Genomic DNA, 20619 nt, shown 5'->3' on the forward strand with positions numbered 1-20619 from the left:
GACTCAGGCTCCCACACCAAACTTCTCTGCTACCGTCCAGTCAAGTATATTATCTCTGCAACTTGACATCGAGTTAAAAAAAATTACAAGAGAAAAGCACAGACTGTATTTAAACTCTCCCTAGCACACTGAAGTAATGCTTATTTAGGGGAACACTGTGTACACAGCAGGTCCAACTGCGGAGTGTAAAATCGGTGGGCACTGCGTCCCAGTGCAGAGTCTGTCTGCGGAGATGAGCCTGCAGGGTCGCCTCCCGCTCAAAAGGCCGACACACTGAGAACACAGACGCTCAGCAGACAAAGACAGGCACGTTATAAACAAAATAAGCAAAGAGTCGTTTTTAAACCAAGGCGTATGACTGCAGAGTTCTCTGAAACATGCACGATGATGGTAATACTATACAGCACAGAATTTAATTGTTTAGCTATGGACATTTTCCAGTAAAAAATCTAGTTAGGGACATAATCTTTGGAATACTTGATCAATACGACAAAATTAGACCCCAGTAAAATATAAAAGTTATTAAAATATTGACCAAGACTGATAGCAGACCCCTTTATAAAAAGAACATAAAAATCTGTGCTATGGTCCTAAATTTAGAGCTAACGTAGCAGGGAAGAGAAAAATAATCTGTCACCTCCCCAAGTGACACTCCCCAAGTGACATTTCTTACCCAAAGCCCATATATGTGAATATACATAAGAATGAAACACAAAATAAAAAACATGCAAAACTGATATCTTAGTATCGCTAGAACTAAGAAACAAATAGGCCTGTTAGCAACAGACAAGGAAAGCTCAGAAAGGTACAGTTACTATTAAATACAGATAGGTTCAGACTTGAACATAAGTCCTCACTTGAGGTCACTGACAGATTCTTGGAAACTGCAACTTTAAGCCAAAGGACCTACAGCAAAACCAATTTCAGCATAGATAAATTTGGGTGATCTTAAGAATAGGACAAAACTCCATCAACTTCAAAAATCTCTCAAGTTACATAAGAATCAATGACATACCTTAAGACCTTAATGTAAAGCAAATGCCAGTCAAGTTATAACCTTTTGGGCTTAAGGATGCAAACTTCACTGAGCAGACCCAGTGATGAAAGAAAATACTCGGTCGTGGGCCATGTGACCACCTCTCTGAGGCACAGACAAGGCACTGGAAGTCGGCTTCACCGTGACTTTCAACCTGGAAAAACTCAAACAGCATGGTATCGACAGTGGGCTCAAATACACCGAGCGTGTTTGCTGCTCTGTCCTGGCAGCATCGGACAAACTGGGTCCACTGGAAGACAGGTTGCTCTCGTGGTTTCACCTGCCATCTTCACAGTGGGGAGCCTTCAGTCCGTGAACATGGCATAGCTACTGGCTGTCCAGGTCTCTCAACAGGCTTTGCGGTTTCCAGTGCAGTGAACTTGATAAATCTATTTCTAAGTACTGTGTGCTCTTTGATGCTATTGTAAGTGGGTTTGTTTCCATTCCCTTTCCAACTGTTTGCAGCTGGTACATAAAAAGACAATGGATTTTTGCACATTAACCTCGTATCCTGCGACCTTGCTCAAGTTCACTTACTAGTTGCAGTAGTTGTTTAGTAGACTTCTGGACATTTTCTGTGTAAACAATAACTTTGTTGCCAATAATAAATACATAACTGAATAATTCACTTAGACTCATAATTTCACAATCAGTATAAATTTAGGCTCATTACATCTATACATTTATTAGATTTCTGAGAGTACTTTGTTAGACAACTGAATTAAGGAGAGAAACTGAGGACATTACATTATTTAAGTTTAAAAATGTCTAAAGAAATTTAATTAGTGTTTTGTAAATAATATAAAATGTTATTCAAAAGCCCCTTGAAAATTATCGCAAAACTTCAAAGTTTTGAAAATAAAGTTTGAAAACCTTATTTTCAAAAATAAGATTTTTAGTTTGAATATAAATATTTAAAGAAGAAACGGATGTTACTTTAATAGACTATCACTTTGATGAATGGAATTAACAGTTTCTGAAACTGAACATTGGGACTGTTTTGTCTGCAAAACAGCATGAAAATCATGCTCTTGAGCAACAAAAACTTAGCATTCAATAGTTAATACTTCCATGCCCACAAATTTGAAAACTGATATAAATCTTTAAAAGGGGAGATAAACCAGTGTCTTTAAATACAGCAGGTTGTGATCTCTGAGTGGGCTGTAGCATAAGCTTAGCGCGTCAGGACATTTTCTTTCTCAGTGACTAGCAGAGAAAACAGCACATCGCCTCTCAAGAGGACACACAGAATTTCATGGGACCACGGTTCCAATTTTATCTGTGCACAGAGATGCTTCTCCCCAGAAGCGCTCCCTGCCCTCTCACACCCCACTCGTATTGGTGCAGGTCCCCTCTGGGTGGACCCCACTAGGTGGACTTAACTGCATCTTCTCTTCCCAACCCCCGTGCTACTTATCACACTCGACTAAAATTACTTGATAATTGTCCGTGTCCTCTGCTAAGTTCCCTGGGGGCTGGGATGAGTAATTTGCAAACCCATCTTAAGGCACAATACCTGGCTTAATAAATACATGTTGGGTGAGTGATTTTATGAATTCTTCAAGTTTATGTTTCTAATTCTCAGTTGCTCCTCTGACTGTATCAAATGAGCTGGCTTGAGTCCACTACTTTTCCATGTCTGGAGTCCTTACTCTATCTGCCCCAGTGCAAGTGACATGGTCAACTGACAGGGACACGTCACTGATGCTACCTCATTCTGGTCCTCTTCCGCATTAGATGCCTCATCCCCTTGGCTTCACTGCCGACTCGTGACATGACCCCGGTGCAAGGTCCTGCGAAGGACAGACAGACGAGGTCTCCCTTGCACCCTGCCTGTCAGATGCAGCGGCTGCTGTGCCTTGGAGGAGTCTGCTCTGCATCTGCACACACACAAATTCCAAGTGCAGAGGCCTTAACACCCAACGAGACACTCATCAGCCAGTGGAAAACGGAAACCAGTAGACACGCACTTCTTCCTTTGCCCGAGGCAGCCATTTCGAGTAATACGTTCCAAAGTTTCTAAACAGGCCTGAACCCCAGCCTGCGAAGTGGAGGAGCGCCACAACAGCACACCCTTACTCTGTCTTCTCCCCTTCACTCTGCGCAGCCCCTCCCTCACTCCTATTCCTTGGGACCTTCTCCCAAGTAAACTGCCTGAATGAATGCAAACCCGTATTTTGGGATTCGCTTCTGGAGAGAAATCAGACTAAGTCTCTTCACAGGACAACTGCTCAGATTTTGACTTTGTTTTCCTATTTTGACAGGTCAGTAAGCAGGTAACTTTCATTCTTTCCCCACTGTCCGCATGTCCTTCCTATTTTCAGGCAAATTTCACGTTCTCATCAGGGAAGATGCCACAGGAGCGGGAACAAGTCAGGTCTCCCCTAAATGATGTCAACTTCAAATGAATGGCAGCCAGGAAAATACATTTCTTACCAGAACAGGAGTTCTACCCCAGTTTCCATGTCAATATTAAAAACATTTTGCTAACATTACATAAAAGAACACTCCAAAAATAAACCAACCTTCTCATACCTTCATATTATATTGCATGATTATTTTTCTGCAGACAGACTGAATAGTAACATCCACAAAAGAAAACCTGAACAGTTCAATAACACCTTGGAGAGAAACACAGAGACTCCATCCTTGTACTGAAGTTGGGTATGACTGGCTTACAAGACCTTGACATTGATGCATCTGTCTCTCGGTTGGTTACTCAATGGTTGGTGGACACTGAGTTGGCATTGAGTTGGTTGGTACTATCAAGCGACATGAGTTCCAAAATATATGAGTAAGTCCAGGGACTACTCCATTGTTGAGTCTGAGCTTCCTGCAGGTAAAATGGGCACAACTCTCTCTCTCTCTCTCTCTCTCTCTCTCTCTCTCTCAAGTAATTGCCCAGGTTAAATAACACAGTAACCAGTACACGACCACTCTGGACGTCCTGGTGACGGCCGGCAGCTGTTATCAGTCTGAGACACTAAGGTGAGCAGCCTCAGCCCTGAGGCTGGGGGAGGCCTTCCTGAAGTTCCACAGACATGCAGGGCTCCGGAGTGACCAAAAAATAAATAAATAAGGCCAACAAGGAGAGATGTCCTACTGCCACAAAGCCTGACAGGGACAACAGCCAGAGAGAATCTGCGTCAGTCACTGGAGCCCTGGCTCGACCCGCCTGCCGCCCTCCCTCCCATCCAGCAAACCACCAGGAGCACGGACAGACCATGCAAAGCACGGCACTGGCCGTCTGCTGGAGTCATGGTCGAGGCCACTCCCCAGCCTGTGCTGGGTGCTGCCTCAGGAGGCCAGGCCTCCTTCTGCAGCCACGCTCCTCCGCTTTGCAGGAGCTGAAGCGGGTTCCCAGCAACCAGGTCTTCAAGAGCAAGGAGACGGTCTCGGCTGCGGGTTCGAACCACAGTGACAAGGGAGATGCCACTCCTGGGCGTCACAGTTCTAAACCCGTCTCACCAAAGACATGTCGCATCTTCCCCAGTGAGAAATGGGAAGATTGGGAATGGAAAAACACTTCTGCCGTTGTTTTTAAATGAAGGCCACCGAAATCCTATGTGACGGGGTCTTGGGGGCATTCTGGCATCAAAGTTTTAATTTTTATTTTCCCCTTTAAGTATGTTTCTCAAGCTAAAGATTCCTGTTCTATTACTACACAGCCACAAGTTAAACCAACAATGTTTACTGATAATTTGTATGTTCAATCAATTAGAGGCTATGTTGGGGTTGATGACTAGCTTACTGACATCCCAGGACACTATCTTTTGTCCCTTCTTTATTTATTTAATCTTTAATCATTCCATCCATTGGCAGAAATCACTGCATTTATTGCCCAGGCAGTTTTTAAATTCTCTACTTTTATTGCTACCTTCCAACATCAAAGTTTTCAGATTTTTTAAATTTGCTTAAAACCAGAATGCAGAGATCATCAATGCTTAAAGAATTTAAATGCTTTTTGGGATAGCAAAATATTTTTACTTGGATTACAACAAAATATCTTTGTAAAGTAGTTATGTGTCTCAAAAAATGTTTAAGTACCTAGATCAGAGTATTGAAAGAACTCTTACCATCATCAATCAATGATAGTAATCTTATTTTTGTATAAGCACCTGACGTCAATGCTTCCCAACTGATACACAGGCACGAGCTCTGTCTAGGGTACATCTGGTGCCTAGAATTAAGACGCCCAAAGCTCCCCAACACAAAATCTGGCCTCCTGGGCACTCCGGCTTGGCCAGATGAGGTGCGCAGACTGAACCACATTTCATCTGCGTGAAGACTCATGTTTCACGCACCTTCACGTTTCATCTGAAGCCCAGATGCATCTTACGACCAGCACAGGCGCAGTCTACTTGGCAACGTGGTTTTCTTTCTTAGTGGCACAGAAAATACAGGACTTAAAGTTGACAATGTATCACGTTCAATAAAATATTATACTTCAGCCAGCACTTAAACAGCAAGCAGGGGCTTAATTTTGATTCTGTAACTGATATTTTGGGCAACCCTCTCATTACACTTGAAAAATGTCAGTTTTTTATGGAAATAAAGTAGCACTGTAAGATGCCACACATGAGAACGAGGCAAGACTGACATTCACAGACATGTTCTGTACATCGTGATATTTCTGAGTCTGCTGGAATGGATTTTATTATGTATTATTATAGAATTAACTAAATTTAAAACTATAGAAGGAATTGTTTACTTTAAAATTTTTACCTATTTCATAAAAAAAGAGAAAGAGATCAGAGAAATGTCTCTTTAACTGCTAAATAAAAATCTTAAGTCCACTTTTCAAACCCTCTAAGAGGCAGTTCAGTCCGCCTCTGGCCGGCACTCTAACACTTCTTGGTTGCTGGTTCACTGCTCACGCCTGGCTTACTGGGCAAAGACTGGCTAGTAAAAATTTGTGGGACAGCATTTTACAAATGTCTCTTCAAGACTAGCTTTAAAATATTCTTTAAGAATGAGAATAGTCATTGATAACTGTTCAAGTTTGCCTAATTTTTAGTTTCAAATTTTTAACAGAAAATGCAAATAACAAAATAGGACTTCAATCATACGTACAAATATTGCAGGAAAGTCATGGCGTCCTCATTAAACACCATGCAAACCAGGGGAATTGAGTTTCTCCTTTTTAAAGCACCAGTCCTATTAGTGCTGCATGGACACATGAATATGGAAGAACGTATCTGAAGAGGAGCTAAGTGAGGAAAGGCAGTAATAATACTATAAAGTGGTATTTTTTAAGTACATAGGAAGTAAAGTGAACTGAAAGTTACAGGAGACTGCAACTTTCTACATTTTCCGTATCAAAACATTCGTCAAATTCGCCGACTACATGAGCCAAATTTCCAACAATTTTCTTGTTCTGATGTCTGCTTCCCTCACGACACGCAGTCGGCTACAAACGGTTCTATCTCCAGCTGGCTACTGGAAGCAAAAATACATGTTTATTAAACATTCAACGATCAAAATCATTTATTTTGCAGCATCTAGTAAGGTAGGTCAACCTCCAAGCTAGATTTGAAAAAATTTTACCCAAACTGCAGCACATTTCCAGGGGTGCCAGGAACTTCTGGGACATTTCCTTTCCCATTTCCTGTGGTTAATACGGCCTTTTGGCTGAGGTACGCCCTTTTGAGGGAGCATAAACACAACATACGGGAGGTAATTCCAGGCCTGGAAAAACCAGACAAGAGAATGCAGGACGGAGCCCTAATGAACCAAGTTATTTCACACAAAGGCGCAGGCGGAGCGAGACCTGCTGCTTCCATGACACATGCAACCAAAACTACAGGAGGCTGGAAAAAATCCCAGGGGCCGTGACAGGAGGAAAAGAAGAAAGAGTGGAGTACAGAGAGAAGAAAAGAGGCAGATGAAATGAGACAACACACAGGCAGTCCCAGGAGTTTCACAGGGTCAAACCCGGAAAAAGCTGTTTATATTAGTTTCGATTTTCAGCACCCACTATGTCCTAGAAATTCTCCAACTTGGGTAAATGCACAGAGCACTAAGCCAGAATTAGGTACTGCTATTTCTGTGATAAATTTAAATTCGATATCCTTACTAATGATTTTCAACTGAGTTACATTAGAGACAAGTTAGAAAATGTCTTCAAACATTTCCAAGTATATATAAAAGAGAAGGAAATCTAGACTAATCTGTGGTCAAATATATATACATATATTAAAGATTATTCTAGTTAGCTCCTTTGTAATGAATACTAACAATAATTACTATAGAGCAATATTGAGTTAAAGTTATCTGAACTCCCTGGTTAAAAACAAATATTAGCCGTCGTTTCTGCAACAAGTAGTAACTGAAGGAGGAAGGATGAAACATTCCATTATGTTCTGAGCACAACTGAGGCCGCGCCGGGAAAATGGGAAACGGAGCTCGGGAAGCAGCAGCGCTCGGTCAGCTTTACTGTTGTCAATCTCGGACCGAGAGGTTTCACCAGCAACAATGAGCACAGCACTGAGTCAAACCAAACCACAGTGTATCGTGGCTCCAAAACCAACTCCCCACATCTGGTTTACTCCTGCAGTGACATTTGTAAAATACTGACACCAGCCACTGCCCGTCACGTAAGTTGTGCCATTTGTTTCCTGAATGACTAAATTCATGGCCGAAGTTTTTTACCTTATTAAAAGAAGCAACACAAAGTGTTAAGTATAAACAACAAAAGCACAGAGCACGACTCCTGTGTTGTTGTTTTTTTAAAGATTTAATTAATTTATTTTTTAGAAAGAGGGGAAGGGAGGGAGAAAGAAGGAAAGAAATATCAACGTGTGGTTGCCTCTCATGCGCTCCCCACCAGGGTCCACAACCCAGGCACGTGTCCTGACGGGGAATCGAACCACCGACCCTTTGCTTTACAGTCTAGCGCTCAATCCACTGAGCCACACCAGCCAGGGCCTGTGCCATTTTTAAAAAACAATATGCAGAGCCCTGGCCGGGTGGTCCAGTTGGTTGTAGTGTTGTCCCGTACACCAAAAGGTAGCAGTTCGATTCCCAGTCAGGGCACGTACTCAGGTTGCAGGTTTAATCCCTGGTCAGGGCACCTACGGAGTGAAACTGATTGATGCTTCTCTCTCACATCGATGTTTCTCTCTCTCTTTACCCCTGCCCCCTCTCTCTAAAGTCAATAAAAATATCCTCAAGTGAGGAGTTTCGAAAAATTACACAGTTATATGCACAGGAAAAAGTGTCAGAGGGAGAGTATAAAAATACTAACAGTTTTACATGGAGAGACTGTGGGTCACTTGAATCTCCTTAGTGGTGGTTTTATGTGTTCGGACAAATTTTCTGCTAGTGTTCCCAGTAAATATTTTTTCAAGTAATTTTTAAAAAACAGTAAGAGGTAACTTACCTCTGATGTAGAAATTTTAAAATCTATCCATAATCAGCTATTAATTTAAAAGCAGTCTGAAAGACTTTTATTAAAAATTACTGAGAAACTTCTGAAATCCATTCTTTAGAGTAAGCAGAGGTCTTAAATTGAAAAACAAAAGCCCTATTTATGAATAAAATGATTTCTTTAGACTTTTCCAAGCTACTTCGGTTTGTCAACCCCTCCCTTGTAGTACCTAAAAGCAGTAACACGATAGGTTTTGATTGTTACCCAGACTTCCTAGTTGAGAAATAAAAATCACCACGGAATCCAAACCTGCAAAGTGTGAGTGTGTGGAGGGAAGGGAAGAACAGGATTTCCAGGGGCTTACAGCTATTTGGGGGCGGGGGGGAGGCAACTTTTCTGACAAATGGCCACTGGGCCACCTCACAGCCAAACTCTGTGGGACAGAGACCTATGGAGGTCAGCTGCGCCCTGCGCACAGTAATTCAACCACGAAGACTTGGTGAAAAAGCACCATGCTGACCACCAACACTGCCCACAGTAAGCTCTGCATGTTCTTGGAGTCAGAGTTTGGTCAAGTCAAAGTCAAACCGGCCCCAGAGAAGAGGATCATCTCTCACTTACTGGCATTTAAATCTCAAATGACCACGGTTCACAGCATGCTCAACACACTCCGGCATGAAACTGCATTTTAATTTCCCAAAACCGCAGGACAGAAGTCTGATTTCAAATGATGTCTGGACTGTGATATTTGATACTGATAAAACTGCGTGGTGTGCTCCTGAAAGTTCCAAAGATCCAGCATTCAGAAAAGGATCTTCATGTGCTTCTGTTAAAGAGACAGCAGGCCACAAATGGAGTCACCTGTGCTACGCCCCCACGTCAGAAAACGGAGACTTAATTCCCAACTTAATTAGTTTCAGCTTCCCCAGAACAAAACCTTAAACCAGTCAATCTGGAATCACCTGGTCAGCAGTCCCGAGGTAAACGGCCTGACGCCCCCTACGGGAAGTGGCCGCACACTGTCAGCTCCGTGCCGGCGTAACTCCCTGTCCCGCCCTCCTCTGCCTGGGAGTCGACTCAGAGCCCCTCTCCGCCTGCTAGATGGAAGGCTGCCTGATGCGTTCATCGCGGAATAAAGTCAGTAAGAGCTTTAAGATTTACTGCTGAATTTGCTTAATATGTTGAAGCACTATTTTCAAAGAAACTGACAACTGATTTTTGTAAACGAATAGTAAGAGCTAAAGCTAATGCCATAGAAATGCGGCTGGGAGGGTTACAGGAAGGAGCACCCTTACGGGGGACAGTATATATAGTTGACAAAACCCGGTCAATGTGAAACTTCATTTTCTTTGCCATGAAATTCTCATTGGTGCACATGTCGGAAAATGACTTAAAAACCTGTTCACGTGAATGAATCTTTACTTGAACGTCCATTCAGTGCATGGAAATTACTCAGACACCCTTACAACTTAATGAAACAGGGAGCCCGGGCCGCTTTAACCTCCAAGTGCTACGCTGCAAAGAGAAGCGACTGTTAAAACAGATCAAGGAGGAGAAACAAAAGGTGAAATTGTGTCTTAAGTTTGGGAGTAAGAATGTTATTTATTTAGTTGGAAGGAACTTAGATAATTTTTTATATGTGAACATGAAATAATACAAAAGATATTCAGCAATTTTCTGCACAAGGGACTGGCTCTGACCTGACCTTGAGAAAAGCTGACAGAAAATACATTTCTTTTTGGGAGGAGAGAATAGGTAGGTATATGCTTTCCTCCAAAACACCCTTGCCTTTGAATCCAAATGTACCCACTGGTTTGATCAGAGGTTAACAATACTTAGAACAAAGTGATGAGATTCTAATGAATAATTTAAGGTGTAGGAACCCTAAAGCGCTGGTTGTTGTATGAAACCTGAACATGTAGAAAACCTGGGGCGAGCCCCTGGTACGGCCTGTGAGTCAGGTAGGTCCCTATGGCCACCGTCTGTCAGATTCTAAGGTACCATCATGGGTAAGAAGTGCACACACTTGATTTCGTAACATCTGATGATAACAAAACACAGTGGTACATGAGCCAATTTTTTATAAGAAAAAAACTAATATGTGAAAAAATGCACATCTTAGAAGAAGTTACTCCTTTTTTTGCCCCCTCTGTCTTCCTCTTTGAATTTTCCATTCACACCCTTCCCCTCTCCGGACCTTCCCCGCTCCTTCCCTTCCTTTCCCTAAACTCAGACCGCGGGTGGCTACCAGAACAAGGTCTGCTTTCTTGTCAAGTGTGCAGAGGGCGCCTGGCGGGTGGTGAGGACTCAAAGGTCAAGGAGGTGCACCGAACACCGGGGACGAAGATCACTCTGGGAAGGACACCCTGGCCACCGTGACGTAACCAGCACAGGAGCCGTGGGGCGGTGGGACTGCTGTGCGCTGGAAGAGGAATCAGACACAGGGAGAAACCGGACGTGCGCACTTGTTCAGAGAGCAGGTCGGCGCCCATAAAGACAAACGCCAAGGAGAGCCTGTGGCCGCGTGGGAAGCAGCGCCCTGATGGGCCTACCGGCCAACACAACAATAGTAACAGGGGCTGTTGTCATCCTGCTCATCTGAATTTAATCCTCACTGCAGTCAGTTAGGTAGGTCCTACTATTATCTCAATTTTGAAGGCTGGGAGTCCGAGGTGCGGCCTGCAGGAAGTCCGACCCCAGGGCTGTGCTGGAGTGTCTGGGCACTCCGCCAGTGAAGAGCACCCCAGGGGGACAAGGAGAGGGGGGGGCAGCTGGGATTGCCTGGGGCAGGAGGTGGAAGAAGGGACAGAAAAGGAAAGCACCAGAGATCCAAGAAGAGAGTCAAGAAAGTGTTATCACAAATCCCAAACCCATCACGGCCTGTTGCCCAGCTCCGCCCCCTTTAAAACCATTCCACAACTTTATTCAGTCCAACTGTTCAATATTTCTGTTATTGGCTAAATAACCTACTGAACGATTTTTATGCACTGAGAGGGATACTTGTAAAAGTAGTAGATAACGAAGTCAGCTCTCAAAGCATGATGTAAAAACTAATCTAACACGTGAAGCTTGGTATGTTGACATACCACAAGCACATGAAGTTTCTGCATGTTTTTCCAAAACTGAGATGCTGTTGGTGAGCACATGGTCCCTCTATCTGAGGCACACTCAAGCATACAGAAAGCCACCTAGACACATAATAAAGAGCCACAGGCACGTGAATTCTGAAAACAAAGCTCATGATGTCCCAGCGAGCTGTTCTGAACGTACCTGCTTTGGGGTCCTGGTTGAAGCGGCAGTACTTGGAGTTCTCCAGTGCAGGCAGGCACTGCTCGATGGGTACCCAAACGTATGTCTCAGGACACAGCAAATCAGAAGGTCTATAATGACCCTAAAGAGACGTGAGGAAGACAGGCACAGGCATTACTACCACCGTCACTGCTGGTTACGAGGCTGCAGAGTTCCAGGAAAAGTTTCAATCACAAATTTAAACAAGTCCACAGAACCAGCTTTACTATAAATACTAAATGACACTATCAGTGACTGCGTTCCTATCTCAAGAATGCACAGTTCATCAAAGGCTCTTTAAAAGTAACACAGGACCATTTGGGAATGTTTGTGCAGATCTGGAAGATCTGGGTTTCTACTATCTTTGGGAAGAAATAGTAACATGATTCCTGCTGAGCTGATGGCTAAGAATTCCTAGTTTCAAAGTCAGTTGTCTTTTAAATGCTGGTTAATAACAGCAAGATATCTTTGCACATATTAGAGCATTACAATTTATACATGAAGTAAACCTACTGTCCTAGATAAAATTTCATTGTCCTTAGTCATAAATTTTTGAATTTGTAGACTCAGTTGATAATGTTCATTTCATCCTAATATATCAAAAAGTGCTGTCTTGTGCCCTGGCCAGGTACAGCATCATCCTGATATGCCAACGTTGTGGGTTCAATCCCCAGTCAGGGCGCATACTAGAACCAACCAATGAATGCAAAGATAAGTCCAACAGCAAATCGGTGTTTCCTTCTCTCCCCCCCTTCCCTTTCTCTCTCTAAATCAATAAACGAACTTTTCCTTCAAGTACTGTCTTGTCAACTACTTCCATGAGCAATCTAAACTAATAAATATAAATACAGAGAAGTCTAAAAAATTACAGAAATTTCAGAGAAACATTTGTGGCAATAAACCTCTAAAGTTTCTTCAAATACTTTTTCTATTTTGGAAAAAATGATTTATATTCATAAGCCAATTATGTACCCCAAATCTAAAACAAAGACTACACAACAGATGCTAAAGAAAATTATCCACCGAAGGGTAATTTGGTAGACAACATTTAGTGGAAAATTTTAGGAATAATTCATTATAGAGGTTAAAGTCTACACAGTGTTCTTCAAATTTTTTATTATTATAACCTAGGTAAACATATACAAATATAAAGCCAGAAAATAACCTTTTGCTATAGAATGCTCTTTTCCTATATGGAATGCTTACCCACGTTATGTAACCTTTATTTTCTATTCTATTTCATTTTTAAAAAAACCTCACAAAGAACACCGCTGCCCGAGGGCTCGGCGCTGTGACTCACGACAGCGCTGCGTCGGAAAGGGCCCCTACACCGGCTTGCTGTGTGCCGGCAGCTACAGGAAGCCCAACTCAGACATAAAGCAAGCGAGCGCCACGTCCTCTCAGAATCCAAAGCATTCAGAAGTCTGTAATCTAACAGAGAGGCTGCATAAAATGTGCTCAAACTGATTCCTGCTTGAGAGGCTGGGAGGGAGTTCAAGGGGAATGTAGAGGTTCCCTGGGAACTCAACAGACAGACTGGACTAGGCCTAGGGCAGGATGAAAAGGAAGGAGCGCACTCAGAGGAAGGCTAGGGGGTGAACACGGCCTGCGGAGTGGGTGGGGCCTAGCACAACTCTGGGAAGCAAGAAACTGCAGGGCTCTGTAGAAATACAAAGGGAGGCTGGGGTCCGAGCCTGCGGAGCCTCCAACCCCACGTTTTAGGCTTCGCTCTAGATGAGATGGGCATGCCTGCTGGCTGAGAGACAAGTGCTTCAGGATGCGACGGAACTTCTCTGATGGATTTCCCCGGAGTATTTCCTGAACCGCTGAAGCCTTACTGCCCTACACGGGGCAGCGCCAAGTGGTCCACATGCTCACCTATAATGCGGTGTACACCAGAGGAGTATTTCCATTAACCATTTACTTAGGAAGTGTGATGCAGCCAGATAGTCCATTGATATCATCTCAACAAAAGCAATGTCATTCTCTCCATCAATTCAGAAACTGTTTTATTGGGGGAAGGGACAGAATTATGTAAATCTGCTCGTATTATTAACAAATCTGAAAAACTGCACAGCAGTCAAATCAGTGGTTGTAAATCTTTTTTTTTCCCTTTTTGATTATAAACCATTCTGAAAATCTAATAGGGGTCAATAAAGCTAAATATAAAAGCTAAAGATATAAAACTTCTGGGAGGGTGGAGAAAGGAGTATATTTTCTTGAAGTATACAAAAATTTCTTACAAAAAAACAACCACAGGAAAAAAAACTGGTGAACTGAGAGTTCATCAGAATGACACACCGCCTTCAAAACATTATTAACAAAAAAATAAAGCCAAGACTGGGAGACTATTAACAAAACATAGACAACAGATATATATCAAAAACATGTAATTTAACAACCCAATAATAAGAACAATGCAATTTTTAAAAAACGTATAAAGGACCCTTTTTTCAATCTTTTTAAAAAATATTTTATTTATTTATCTCTAGAGGAGAAGGGAAGGAGAGAAAGAGAGGAGAGAAATATCAATGTATGGTTGCCTCTCATGGGTCCCCTGCTGGGAAATGGCCTGCAACCCAGGCATGTGCCCTGACTGGGAATTGAACTGCCATCCTTTGGTTCGCAGGCCTGCACTCAATCCACTGAGCTACTCCAGCCAGGGCTGCAATTTTTTTTTAAAAAAGCAAAAGACACTTTGTCTAATATGCACATGAAAAGATGTTCAATATCAGTTACCAGAAATGCAAATAAAATCCTAAGGTCCCACTAAAAACTTTCTAGAATGGCTAAGATTAAAAAAAAAAAGGACTGAAAAGCCAGTTTGGGTAAGGATTTGGGCTATCCAGACCTGGAAACTGCTGGATTAAAATGATACAACCATCCAGGAAAAAACAAATATTCTTGAGTACATCCACCATTTGTGAGTGTGTCCAAGATAAATCCCTTGAATTGGGATTGCTGGGTGCAAGGGTTTCAGGTTTCGGCACAAAACCATGTCCCACAGAAGCTGGGCCGCTTCGCAGTCCCATCAGAGTGCTGGGCCCCCCACGCCGCCCAACACAGGACCCTACTAACGCTTCTGACCCCCACGGATGTGGGGAACGACGGTTCGCCATGGCGGTAATCTGTATCACCGCATCTCTCCACATGTTTAAAGAACCTGTTTGTCCTTTTCTGTGAAGTCGGCCCATTGCGTTGTTCGAGTTCTGGTCTTTGCTCATTAAGACTCTTCACACGCTACGGAGGCTGCCCCTCAGTCTGTGACACGTGCTGGGTTTCCCCGGTGCTGTGTCCTCTGACTCCGCGTGCCCTGCTCTTTGTCATGCCGAACTCTAGTTAAGTGGTAAAATACATCATTTAAAAAACTGGTGTCTGCGTTTTCCAACATAATTAAAAAGGCCACTATCACTCAAATATTATAAAAACATTTTCACGTTTTTTTCCTAGAACTTTCGTGGTTTCATAATTTTACATTCATGCTCCATCTGGAATTCATTTTGGTGGAAGGTAGAAGAAAAGATCCAACCTAATTTCTTTCAGATGTGTACCAAACGGCCCCAACATCATTTTCTGAGCAATTGTCATTTCCCCCACTGACTTCAGATACCTTTTTGATAACTTACTAAATTCCCCCATATATTTTATCTCCTTCTGGCCTTTCTACTTATTCAGTTATACTGATCTATCTGTCTACTTATGTGCCTGTGCCACACAGTTTTAACTATGAAAGCTTTGTATTATACTTTAGTGCTGGTAGATCTCACCATTGCTATTTGCTGAATTTTCTGGCTCTTCTTGCTTAATTTTTCTAGGATTCTGTATTTAGTATATAAAAATATTGCTAATATGAACAAGAAAATAGTAAAAAAAATGGAATGATCTGTCTTCTCTATTGTGATGGCAAAACATAAGAGAATTCCAAGAATGTCTAATAAAAAGAAAATACATGTATCATGTTAAGTTAAAAAAACCCAAAGATAAATGACACCATTTTCTACTTGAAGGTGGAACTGGGTGCTGACTGGCTAAGGTGCACAGATCAAGTACTGAGGGGGCTGAGGAGGAGCAGGCTTCAACTCTGAGACTCACAGTTAACACGGACACATTTCCCGTGGGTCTGCTGACTCATCGACAGCTAACCGAGCCCAGTGTCTGGTTGAGCAATGACACCAGCAAAAAATACTCGGTCGATGACCACTGTCTGAACCTTTGCGGTGTCGCAGGTGTAGGGGCTGCAAACTGATGATCCGATGCCCGTCTCTAGAGAACTGGTCCCCTGGGGGTGACGGACCTGGATGAAGTCCACACGAGGACGTCCCCAAGGGCGATCGTGCAAACTGTCCGAGGCTCCGAGAGGTGCACAAGGTTCTTTTTAAAGCAACACTTGTTTGTGACAATGGGTCAGATATTTTAACTCTACTTAGTTTATGTCCCAGAAAAACCATAAATATGCTCGTTTTAACTTCTGCTCATCAGAAAATATGACTTATAGATTAGGTTAAAAATGTTTTTTCCCCTGAGTATGGGCTTATTACAGTGCTACAAATAATCTCAAGCCATCAAAGAATTCAAAGAATTTTACAAATAAAGCACTTTGAACTGTTATGCTTTAAACGTAGCTGGTTGAGAGTTAAGTGACCAAAGCCCTTAAAGTTCAATCAAAGTCGCCATCACACAAATGAAGACGCAGGGTCCGAAAGCCACCCTGCCTCTTCAGCGAGGGCAAGAAAATGAGAAATGTCTGTATTAAGAATGCAATTACTTAAGGATTTGGACATAGTTTCCCGTGTTCAGAGGGGAAAAAAACACTTAATCAACCTCTAAGTACATTCATTCACACTGGAACAATGAGGTAAAAGCGGATTAATTCTTTCCTCGGGTGCTCAACTTTTGGTAAGTAAGAAGAAATTTGAGTTACCACAATTTTTTAAAGGACTCAAAATTGTCAAGTGGTCTAACAGGGCTAACTCACAGTTTTTTACAGCATTCTTTCGATGTGATCTACAACTGTAGACAATGACAAGCTCCAGATGCCCCCCAACCCCCCAATCTCAGAAACGCACCCAACAAGGACAGCGCCACGGTGAAACCACACCCCAGGGACACGTGGGAGGAGGGAGGGAGGCTGCGGGAGAGGATGATGCAGTTCAAGGCAAGGTGCCTCGAAAAGGTAAAGGCTGTCTTCTAAGAAGCCTAGAAACAGAGAAGGGAATGTGTGTTTTTCTTTACTAAATGAAGTTCTGTGAGGAAGAACTACTGCATTCCAAGTCCTCAAAGGGAGGTAAGTTCAGCAAACTATGCTCTGTAACATCGCCAACTATTATAACTTCTATGACTGCTTGCGAACTGCTCTAGAACTGAAAACAAACCCAAACAAAGCACTTCTGTACTCTGAGTTGCCACAGAAAAGTGAATGTTTTGCTCAGAATATGATCATAGTAGTTGACCGCTTTATTTTCTTTAAAGAAAACCATTTAGGCTATCTGCAAAATCCAAATTATAGTACACCTCTCCCCACGAGGGAGAGAAAAAACTAAACTATGATCATAATATTTCAATCAACTTTACTAGGTTGTCACGGAATGAAATTCAAGGAAATGCCAAAGTTAAATCTAAAACACCAGGAAAAAGAAATCTAGCTAAATACATTTCTTGCTTTATTTCTATTAAAAATAACTACTTCTCCTGGAAGAGACATACAATTTTTGTTTTGCCAATGGAATGAACAGGCATTCTTTTCACTCGCATGCTTTGACCATCATTTGAAGAGCATTACATACTGATTTAATTTTCTACTCTATAAGAGAAGGGGAGTATCCTGGTTTAACAAACATATATTAGTCATAATTCAGCCTGAAAATTATATTCCTTTTGGTAGCAAGAAGTTAAAAACGTCTCACCCCATCTCTTTTTTTAAAATTTTTTTTTTATTTATTTTTAGAAAGAGGGGAAGGGAAGGAGAAAGAGTAGGAGAGAAACATCAGTGCGTGGTTGCCTCTCATGTGTCCCCCACTGGGGACCTGGCCTGCAACCCAGGCATGTGCCCTGACTGGGAATTGAACCAGCAACCCTTTGCTTCACAGGCCCTTGCTCAATCCACTGCGCTACACCAGCCAGGGCTCACCCCTACCTCTTAATGAGTGTAGTGAACACAGGTGTCTAAAACGCATGTAAAAGGAATGGCCATCCAGAAATTTTCCATTTCAGACTCAATGACACCAACAGGTTCTAATGGGAACACAACCAGTAACACTAAGAGACTGTCCTGCAGTTCAGGTGTAACAGGTAGCAATGTGGATTTTCAAAAGCAAAAGTTACTCCATTAAGTAGATGGAGAAGAGGAAAAAATGGTTCAAGAAAACCCTGGTAATCAACTTCTTTTAGTATTTAGTAAAGACATAATTCACATAACATAAAACTCACGGTCTGATAGCATGAAATTCGCCTGTGTTTGGTGTACGTGCAGGGCTGTGCAGTCAATAGTACTACCTCATTCCACGACATTTTCATCATTCTGAAAAGAAGCCCTGTGCCCGTCGGTGAGCAGTCGCTCCCCAACCCCTGGCAACCACGCATCTCCTGGCAACCCACTTTTAAGTGAAATACCTGTGTACGGCCACACGTCCTGTCTGAGGCAGTGTAAAGGCCAAAGCCCAGACACGGCCTCCCAGGCTCCGAGACAGAGGCCCAGGCCCCTTTCTGGCCTGCCTTGCACTCATTTCCTTCCTCCCCACCATCACTCCGCCCTGGATGCACAGGCTCCCTGGCTGCCCCCGAAACATGCCAGGCCTGCCCCCACGTGTGGGCTTCGGACTGTTCTCCCCTGGCCTGACAGGCACTCCCGTGGCCAACTCTGTCATCCACCAGAAGTTTCTGCTCAGATGCCACCACCATGGGGAAGGTCCACTATGTTTTCTTCTTCCTGAAGCTCACCTACAAGTTCTCTTCCACAGGACCTACTCCGTGTAAGGCTGCTGTTAGCTCGCTCATCTGTTGTGTCTGTCGGAAACTCCTTGCTGGAGCGTAGAGATCGGGGCGGGTTCGGTCCATCTGCTCACTGACATATCCCCAGACCCGCTCAGTAAACCACTGCGGAATGAAGAGCGATGACTCCGACACAGCTCGCCATCCGTTTCCTACTTCCTTCTCCATGTGCAATAGACAGCATCTCAATATGCCGTCTTGTGTATTGACACGGCTCACATAAACCAATCAGTATGTGCTGAACCTGCATTCCCAACGCAGCCCCCATACTGTCACTGTATAAGAATAGTTCCCAACCTTTAGGAATTCAGGAAATTATGGAATACGGAAAGTATAAAGGCGTTATCATGAGAGGGTCCATAACGGTTACGAAAATCGAAAAGGGGTTCGCATACTTAGGAAGGTTAGAAACTATTCTAGACACTAATTCATGTCAATTTGGTTTTTGTTCCTTAAAACCGAAAATGCTTTTTTCCTCATTTCACTGATACACACTTTCTCGGTTTCTCGTACGGTTTCATCTTCTAAACAGGAGGGCGAATGGGCCTTGAGAAAATGCCTCTTCACCTGACCCAGGGTGGGGGGAGCAGTGACGTAAGACGATGAGTTCTCCCTGTGTGTGTTAAGAACGCAGCCCTCGTAACGACCCCGCACATCTAAGCCCGGAATCTTCCGGGAGTAAAGGAAACAGACCCGTCCACTGTACGGACAGAATGAGATCACGTAATCGTGGTGATAAACTCAGAACTAGATTTCCAATGCCCGTTCTCTTTCTATGCCTAAATTTTAAAATATTCACAATTCTTTAAAGTACTTTCAAAATAAGTCATTTCAAAATCTTGGAAATCATAACTCAGTTTTGAACGCACAGGGACTGTGCCCAGCATCAGGATGAGATGACGAAATGAGCCCTTGAGGCCGCCATGCACAAGTGACTTAGGCAACCTGTGCGGATGCAGGCGCTGGGCTCAAGGGGGAAGGAGACACAAAGGAGCTGCAATGGAAGACGGTCCTGGGCCATAACACCGAGCAGAGCACAAGGACCACACACGCACAGCGTGGAAGACAGGGGGAAACAACCAGCTCGCCCGCAAGAGTCCTCAGCAAAGGGGCCTTTTGCAGTGAGGTACCATGGCTGGAAAAACATCAGGCGAGTACCCAAATGAACACAGATACAAGACCTACAACGCTGTCTCCCTCCTGAGCTCCCAAGCACATGTCTGTCAAAACGTCCCTGGACGGGGAAAGAGATGAGAAACAACTGTCTTGACGCTACAGATTAGTATGTGGTCCTGCGTCTACGGTTTGTGGAAGCTTCAAAACTGAATGTATCTTTAGCTTTACATTCCAAATGTTAATGCTAGGTTACTTATAAAAAGTGACTCCATCTTTTCTTTGAACAAATGCCAGTTCCCATAAATTCAAATTTATTACCAGTAGGTAGCTTTCTTCTTAACACGGAATGATGCATGGGAAGCAACTTGCGAGTTCATGAATGGATCCCATTGTAACCTGGAGTTATCTGGAGAAATGCTATGAAACCCAGGCTTTAAAAATTACATTCTTGTTCCTTTTAGCTTATTACATCTTCCTAAATTCCTATAGAAATTCTTCTTACAACTGAATGTAAAACTGACAAAAAATGAAAGAAAAGCTTATTACTATTTACACTACAATGAAATATTCTAACAGCCCCAAGGAAAGCACCGAAATGACCCATCCTTTTTAAACCAATTCTTAGTATTAAAAGGTCTACTCTTTGATTATAGTAAATCCGAAATGTATTATTTTAATTTCAAAAAGGCTTTGCCATCTTTAAAAATCTTTTTTGTCCTTTATAAGACAGTTGTGAACCCCTATGTATTCAGGATTATATATATTTGCAAATTGGACATGAAAGAATTCTTCTTGAATATTACCTTTTTTGTGTGTAAGTTTA

General features: G+C 42.8%; 1 protein-coding gene across 9 annotated transcripts in view; it reads right to left on the reverse strand.

Moving 5' to 3' along the window:
• ATE1 (arginyltransferase 1) overlaps window positions 1-20619 on the reverse strand; it is a 127087-nt gene that overhangs the window by 31498 nt on the left and 74970 nt on the right. For all 9 annotated transcript variants that reach the window (XM_053668397.1, XM_053668400.1, XM_053668394.1 and 6 more), the window contains one exon: window positions 11676-11796. In XM_053668397.1, the coding sequence (XP_053524372.1) occupies window positions 11676-11796 (121 nt within the window). The remainder of the gene's footprint in view (window positions 1-11675; window positions 11797-20619) is intronic.

Source organism: Artibeus jamaicensis, unplaced genomic scaffold (genome assembly GCF_021234435.1).
Source record: "Artibeus jamaicensis isolate MK-2021 breed Jamaican fruit bat unplaced genomic scaffold, CSHL_Jam_final contig_490, whole genome shotgun sequence".
In the NCBI taxonomy this organism is placed as follows: Eukaryota; Metazoa; Chordata; class Mammalia; order Chiroptera; family Phyllostomidae; genus Artibeus; species Artibeus jamaicensis.